General features: G+C 32.0%; 1 protein-coding gene across 1 annotated transcript; it reads right to left on the reverse strand.

Annotated features, from left to right (window-relative positions):
- Positions 1 to 1,048: 1,048 nt before the first annotated feature.
- LOC131063310 (LOB domain-containing protein 1-like) lies at positions 1,049 to 1,539 on the reverse strand. The gene is made up of 2 exons (XM_057997089.1): positions 1,450 to 1,539; positions 1,049 to 1,354 (listed from the first exon to the last, which is right to left on the reverse strand). Exons 1-2 carry the CDS (start codon positions 1,537 to 1,539, stop codon positions 1,049 to 1,051), a joined length of 396 nt encoding a protein of 131 aa, XP_057853072.1.
- Between the last annotated feature and the right edge of the window lie 7,415 nt (positions 1,540 to 8,954).

Here is an 8,954-nt window from a genome sequence, read left to right on the forward strand (position 1 = left end):
TAATGAAGGACAAGATAATGGAGCTTCAGGTAAAGAAGATGAGGAAGAGAGGACAAAGGACATGGAGGAGAATCAAAGGGATGACTATTCTGAAGAGGGGAAAGGGAATGTCAATCCGAATAATACTCTAGACTTCTTAAAAGGTAACTTTGCTATCTTTAAAACTAGCCTGGGAAATTAGAGGGATGAATATCCTGAAGAGGAGGAAGAAAATGGTAATTAGAATCACACTGTTGACTCCTTGAAAGTTGCCATTGCTATCCTTCAAAGTAGGATGGGAGAGATTGAAAGGGAATTGTAAGATAAGAAATAGTGTAAAGATTTTAATGAAAAATTAAAAAGCATTTATGGTCTTATTAGCTACCAAAAAGAATTAAGATGATGGATACTCTTTGGGAAAATTTGTTAATGTCACCAATGGCAATATGAGGAAAGTTGTGATGGGCACCATTCCTAGCTAGTCTAAAATTAAGAAATAGAGAAATAAATAGGGGACCATCACTGAAACTTAGGATACATGAAATAAGAAGATGAACGGAAAGAACTCACAAGAGAAACTAAATTGGGAGTCTCTTGAATCTTGATTGAGGATTGGAAGTTTATATGCTTTTTTTCCTCTTTTATGTTTTTGTTAGTTATTTCTTTCTTTTTTCTAATTTATATAAATAGAGAAGGGTCCAAGCCCATGAAATCAATCTAATTTTAAAAGTTTGTGAACTAGAAGAGGCTGGGTAGAAAATAGTGGCAACTATGTCAAAGTGTCAAAACTAGATAATAAAGGTGAATACAAAGCATGAAAGTTTCTAAAATTATATAGAAATCATGGAATAAAAAATGAAGTCCACTACCATTGATTTAGAGCAGATATTACCGTACAGCTTAAAATTATAGATTTTGATATAGATGCATTGTTTCCTTCACATTAAAAAGATAACAAAATAAAGATAACATATTCTAATTCAGATAACACCCATTGAAGTTGGATCTGAGTTGTTTCCTTGTAATACAAATTCAATAAATAAAAAACCATGCTAAGATAGAGTTGAATTTATACTTTCCAGTTCCACAGAGGCTCCCATAAGGGACCAATGTCTTCTAACATCAAATCATCACTTTGTTCTGTTGGAGGCAAAACATGAGATCTACCCGTAACGATTGAAGTCAGGTCATCTCGCTTCCTACTCATTCTAACAACTTCTTTCTGCGTGATTGCCAACTCCGTTTCAAGCTCAGCAATTTGCCTCTGCAGTTGATAAACTGTGCCTGCAGACCCATGCACTGGGTCTGCCAATCTGGCGTTTGCTTCATACACCATGCTATTTACCGCAGCCGCCCTTTCATTTTCTTCCACATCCTAAACCAATTCAACATAAGAACCAAATAAGTTCCACTGCCTGATTGAAAGACACAAAAAGTTAACAAAACTGGAATGGCCTATGAAAAAATTACTTGAAGCATTTTCAGTACATGGCTGGTTCCAAACACTCTATGGACTATTTCGAATTTGTGGGGATCGGTGGATGGAAAATGACGAGCCATTATACATGACTCTGAACATTTCTTTTTCTGCCACTTGCAGCTTGCACATCTTTTAATCTTGTTTGTTGCCATAATGTTCCTCAAACTGAAACCAGTCCTCAAACTGAAACCAGAGGCTCGGATAGATAAACTAGGGACTACAACTACGATGAAACAGCTTTTAACCTAAATTAGACACGATAATCCAGTGAGAAATTATATTCAATAGTCAATTGGCGACTCTGAACCGTGTTCATTTCGAGTGCGGGCAATCCTTTCCGATTGAATACGCTTCAAAAAAAAAAATAGTTAGTCGATATAATTCTGCATTAAACTACTTTTTAATTATAGTCAAGGACCTTTCCGTCTTGTAAAATATTTAAAAGGCTGAAAAGTAAAGCCTGATATTCTAAAATTGCGGAGTTTTTCAACAACACGCTACTAATTTAGAATTTTACAAGTTTAGCCAACCAGCATTGGCCTACTGAAAGCGATGGATAAAATGATACATTCCCGCAACGCGTCGATCACTGAAAATTTGAGATTATCTGGTTCTAGGTAATTGGCCAGTCGCTATCACTTCCGAGCTTCTTATTTAATTAATGTGATCAATTTAGTGTTTAACATTTTTAAAGTATTGTTATATCTTTTCTACTAAAAGAAAATAAAGTTTTTAAAGGTTACTGCAGGTTGATTTAATAAGATGTATATACACAAGGATATTTTTATTTTGGATATAATCATTAACATGAAAAAATGATTATTTAATATGAAGAACATAATTTGGAATAAGTTTTTACAATTAGTTGTGTGTTCAATATCAATTTAGATTTGAGGATGGTAATCATATTGAAATCAGTTTGTTTTTTTATTATTGTGTAAACGTAAGTTTGCGGATGAGGGATGAATCCAATATCCCAAGCTTCTTTTACATCTATGAACATGTCGTATGTGTTTTAGAAACTATTTTTCTTTACTAGAGTTGACGATGTCGCAATGAGATATGTCCTCCCACATCATCCCTAAAAAATGTGAATTAATAAATGAAAACATGATCAATATTTAATTATGAAGATGTTTCAACCAATGATTGTGAAGAGATAAATTCCTTTTATTCCACCAATTGAGATATACAAATTCAAAATATGTGCTTGATTCTCTTGCTTCTTAGAAATAATGTGTTTTGATGCATTTCATTACAAGGACATAGCAACACAATTCATAAATTTGTGTGAATAATATAGAGTAATTGAGCATCCAAAAGATTGTATTGTTCACAAATATAGATGTTAAAGTAAATATCCAAACATCAAATGATATCACCATGGGGTCTATATTAAAAAATGGGGCCTAGATGGATATGATCATCATCAAAATATATCATCATGAATACATATAAAATAATGGATACTACAATGATATTGACACACACATTCTTCTTTTGTATACTTCTTATAAGAAAATGTTGAATCTCTATAAACACTTGTAACTATATGGGTCTAAATATAAAAAATTAGTGACATATTATTCCACTTGATATTTTGTTATATACATCTATGATATAAGAGAATTTAGGAAGAAAGGAAAACTATATGAAAAATAAATGTATTCTAAGAATGTAAGAATATATTCATGTAAATATATTAGAATGTATAGTGATGATTATAATGAATTGATAGTTGTAGAATAATATTATAGGAACATGTGATTCAAACTGAATAACAATGATTCTTATAGTACGAGAAAATATTGCTAATGTAATCCTTAGTGTATATAAAAACTTGTGCGAGTATAATTGTTTGAAAATATGATAAAGGAATGGAGTCTTGATAAGGGCAAGGAGTCATCATAGAAATGAAAGATAAATTTAACCATATATCAACATGTTCATGGAGGAACAATATATAAATAAGAAGAAATATGCTTTCTAATGAGAAGAATCAATTCTCACAATGAAGAAGGAAACATAATGCTAACAAATAAGAAGGATTAATGCTCTAAATGCAATAAAAGGGAAGAATCAATGCCTACTCAATGCAATCAAAAGACTTATTTGAAAACTACTATTTTTTCAATATTATAAATCCAAATATTAGAGGGTAATCTCTACACCTAAACTCGTGGATACCTTTTGACATAGGTGAAGAGTAATATAATAACCAAATGGTGGATGGTAATGGAAGAACTAATAGGATTGCATGGCTTACTTCTAGATCTACAAAATTATTAAGAATGATAAAAAAATGTTAAAAAGAAAACTTCATAAAGGAAAACGAAATTACTTCATATGTCGCGTGCATGCGCACACACACACACACACACATACACACACACACACACACACACACACACACGTGAATATTAATTTAAATAAATTTTATATAAAATTTATAATTGTTTGGCTGCAAAATAGTTTTATGTTTTTAATTTTTAATCGCTACAATTACTTTATTATATTCAATAAATTATGATTAATATGTAAATTATCTTATTCCTCCATCCTTTATCCCTCATTTGATTCTATAAATATTTTCCACTATTCTAGTTTAGTAATATTATGCACAAATAAGCTACGAAATAAGTGTCATGTCAAAAAAAAAAGAAAAAACATGATGTAAAGTTTCTTACCACATTTACCTTTACTTAGTGTTTTATTAAAGAGTGTTATGATTGATTTGGTTTTTATTTCAAAATTGTAAATTGTATATGGTAAGTTATATTATTAGCTTATATTTATTAAGAAAATGATGAAAGATATCAAGTTCGAATTATTTTATTTTATTATTAATTTTTTTAAGAATTATTCTTTTTATGTATTTTAGTTTTATTCTAAGAGATATCATTTTTACATAAGATTAATTTTATATTTATTTTATTTTTAATTATAAATTATTTTTACAATAAATATTAAATATTTCCTAATATAATAATTAAATCTTAGTAGTACACCTCTTGAATCTAATTAATTAAATATATAAACCATCTACTGTAATACAGGATGGAAATAATCACTATTTTAGATGTTATTAAATATTTGGTTCTTTATTTAGCATTTAATGGAAAGAATGTGATCTATTTTTTCAGATAGACATTTAGGATCTTAATCATCAACCCTACTATTTAGTATAAAGAAATAAAATCTATATTTTTTCTTTTAACAAAATAATTTTATAAATAAATATTATAATTTTCAATATGGGATTGATAATCAAATTAAATATATAGAAAAAAAAAGATAAAAATAGTATCATCTAGTTTTTTCATAAATATAAATTAAATTTTAATAAATATTGTAAATGATTAATATTTATTCTTAAATAACAAGGTTATAATTTTTCAATGTATGTGGAAAATATAATTTTGATTAGAAATGGAAAGATGAGTTATATAAATAAATATTTATTATAATGCAATTTGATGATAGAGTATACTTTAATAATTTGATCCAGTCTTTGGTAAAAAAAAGACGGTCTTCTTAAATACACAAAATTAGTATTTGTCAATTTATTTTGATGTACCATTTACTTGTGGATAATAAGAAATACCTTTATGATCATAAATTTATTTCATAAAATTGTCGATAAAAGGGGCAATTATCATCTACTAGAGAATAAGGAAAACATTATTATCATATGGTGCTTAATACATCTAATTATTACCTTATTGATGTCATTCTTAAAAGCCTTAGCTTCAATCTAGCATGTGCAACAATCTCTCATAGTCGAGGTGAATAATGGTTGGGTAGATAGTTAAAGTCTACGATGCTAAAAATAACCTAAAATATACTAATTTAGAGTACTTGTGTAAGTTATTAGTTTTAAGGACATAAGAAGATTCATTTTTATGGGGAAATGGGTCCATAAGCTTAAACATGCAAACTAGAGATAATTTGAAGTCCTACATTCATTGGAGTACAATCAACTAGGTGCAACTTATGTCTCTTAAGAGAGATAAGACTTTGATAAAAATTTTTCTTTTTTATTGACATGATTGGATATGAAATGATGCAAGAGCTAGGCAAAATGCTAGGAAATTGAAAAGATTCAGCATAAATAGAAACATATAGAACATAATATCAACTCAAAAGAACAATTCTAGAAATAAGATACAAAGACAAACCTTTCACTAAAATCTATCGCTGAAATTATTGTTGAGTGTGCTAGGTTCCTATACCTAATTGTGTTTCCATAAGTTAAACTTCTAAATCTAGATCAGGATACCCTACATATCACTCCCTTCAAAATTCAACCAAAAAGTGTTAGTCATATGTGCACATTGATAAAAAATAGGGTTTTTCACCTATTCAAAATTTGGAACTGTAGATCTTAGTCAACGTTTTGTAACTCTATAAAATTTAAATATTTGATGTGTAAGATAAACATGTTAGAAAAGGGAAAGTATTGTGTTGTATTGGGCCTTGCTTAAGTCAAAATGATGCAGCCATAACCAGTAAAAACTCTCAAAAGAGTCAACCGGCTTATGCAGCAAGAGAGACACAACAAAAGCAGTAAGAAAAAATAACAAATTCATATAAATAGATCAGATTACAGCCTTAGAAATTTCGGCAATCATCCAACAATCTTTATATTATCATCAAAGAACATCCGGTAGTTAATTGGTTACATGTAGGCTTCAAGCAAGATACAATCCAACCTGGACTCTTAGAATCAACCAGATCACAACATGCAAATCTCAATCCTTATTCTTAGTTCTACTTCCTTTTCCCTTACAAATGATTACATAACATCATATTTATACCTATCAGAACATATCTGGGCTGCCTCAAAATATTACATTCACCAATGCAGGAAAATGAAACTTGTAATCAGGTCAGCCCTAAGATTTAAGAAATCTTTCCAAAAAATAACAACCAAGTGATGTGGTTCAGTAGGAAGGTCAGCCACATGCCAAAGAACATAAGACAATACCCAAGATGGATCCACACGCTAGGAATCACATAGATAATGAAGGAAAACCAACCGGTAAACACAAGAACTGTCTCGGGAACCTAGAAACAACCAATCGGAAGCGATAACTAACTGAAGAAGAACCCAAATGAACTATAAATATGGAATCAACCACATGAAAACACCAAGAATCTGTAAACAGGATCTTCCACAAAGAATAAGCAACTACTGGTACATATTGGTAAGAATACTGAAACTACACAAAGAACTAAACAAGAACAAAACTAAAAGGAAATAGTTTTGGTTGATGCCAGATTGCTCACTAACCAGGGATGCTCCTGCATCAGGCAACCTAGGTAGAAAAAGATTTTCCATGAGAGGCAACTAATGAACATCTAAAAAGATTTGGAATGAAGATTTTGTTGGCATTTTTGCATTAAATTGTCATTGATGTTAACCGGTAAGAAAGAAGGAGTGACTGGCATGAGAGAGAGCAGACAAAATGAAAGCTTACTAGTAAGGCATTAGCCGAGATGAAGGTTGTGTGTATTACCATATTGAGCAACAACTAGCAGAGAAATAAATCGGTCTGGAAGTTGACTTCCTATTTATGATGAAGAGGCAAAATGTTAAAGTTATCACAAATCACCGGAGGTAAAGATGTGTTACCGGTATAGTGTGCACTATCAGTTAGCAGAAGAAGAAGGCCTCACTAGTAAAGGCATGTACCAGTATGAGTTTGTTGAATGTTCAAGTATGGACCGATTGTGTGTCAATGAGATGAGTGATTAACCATGGTGATTGCATGTGGAGTCGAGGTGGCAAATATGCAGAGGTCAATAAACCACCCTTGACACAGTTGGTGAAACTGTTAGTTGACACATATGAAACAACCACAAGTCATGAGATTGTAACATAGTAATGCATCTCAAGGAAGAAAGAATGATAGAGGAAGATCAAGGAGGAGTTGGCACCTGGATCAATGCAAAGGAAATCTGATTGCAATAAGACCTCGAAAAGGAAATAGCTGAAGTGTTTTATAAGTCGACAAAATTCAAGGTAGGAAATCTTGTACGTGATTGCTATCCTTAGCAAATATGCATTGGATAATGGAAACCATGTACAAATTCTTGGTGGGAAATCGTGACGATAAATATATGAGCTCGAGATAGAGAAAGATGATGTTGTAGAAAATAAGAAGAGGAAAGAGATATTAAGTGAAAAGAAGAATTCTTATCCTTAGAACTCATTCTAAGAAAGTTGCAGAGTAAGTGAGCAAGTAATCTAGCAAGAGGGTTCAACCGAAAATGATTGAGTACCGGTATAATTGTAGTTTCATAGTTAAGCTAAACCAGCAAGGTGTGGTAGAGAAAGCAACAATCAAGTGTGACACAATGTGTTATGAGACTGTGAGAAAGACAGAGATAAGAGAGGCCAAGAATCAGAGAGAGTAATCTCACAACCGGTAGTGTGAGATTCAGTGGAGGAGAAAAGAATGCCAACCGACAGTAGAATACTTAATCAAGAGTTGCATAATTCATTTGCAATAAGAAGCCTTAACTGTATCCAAATTGTATTTAATTATACATCACCAAGTTAGAGCTTGGTACAGGTGCTAGTGCTCCTTGGTTTGGTGTGCTAAAATAGAAGGGGTTGGTGCTCCTTGGGTTGGTGCCCTAAATCTTTGTCATTCAGTGTTTTACCTGTGAGGCTAGATTGGAGCAGTAGATTCCAGCAACTTTTCTCATCGAGGTTTTTCCCACATTGGTTTTTTTCCTCATACATCTGGTGTTGTGAGTTGTATTTGGTTGATTTAACTCCTTGGCTTTCCTTCTTGCTTTACTTGTTTTGTTTGTTTAGTGCTTAAGTGGTTAACAGGTAGTCTGAAGTTGCTTTGAAAGTCAAAATATTTAGGAACCACTGATTCATCCCCCCTCTCAGTGGTACTCTATGTTCAACAATTGGTATCAGAGCCTAGGTTCTTGGTTGTCATTAATCCTTGGGTTGATTCTGGACTTTGAACACAATGGGAAGAAATGAGTCTTCTTTCTCAAAATCCCCCATGTTTGATGGTTCTAATTACACCTTCTAGAGCAGAAGAATGGAGACTTACATTTCCTCTCCGGGATTTTATGTGTGGATGTCTATTGAGAATGGTTATGCTTTTCCTAATGTTCCTCCCATTGATCCAGATGCCAAAAAGGAATATGGGAACAATGCAAAGGCCAAACATGCTATCTTGAGTGGGATGTTTGATAATGAGTTTGTCAAAGTCATGCACTGTGTTTTAGCAAAGAAGAAGGGTCAAATTGCAGAGGTTGTTTGAAGGAGATGCAAAAGTCAAAGGCCAAGTTGCAAGCACTAAGGGGCCAACTTGAAAGCATCAAGATGAAAGATGATGAAAAGGTTGCAGAATATCTTCACAGATTTGATGAAACAATGAACACCATCAGAGGACATGGTGAAGAGATTGCAAATGAGGCTCTTATCAAGAAGGTACTTAGATATCTCACACCCAAATATGATACT

Source organism: Cryptomeria japonica, chromosome 3 (assembly GCF_030272615.1).
Source record: "Cryptomeria japonica chromosome 3, Sugi_1.0, whole genome shotgun sequence".
Taxonomy (NCBI): domain Eukaryota; kingdom Viridiplantae; phylum Streptophyta; class Pinopsida; order Cupressales; family Cupressaceae; genus Cryptomeria; species Cryptomeria japonica.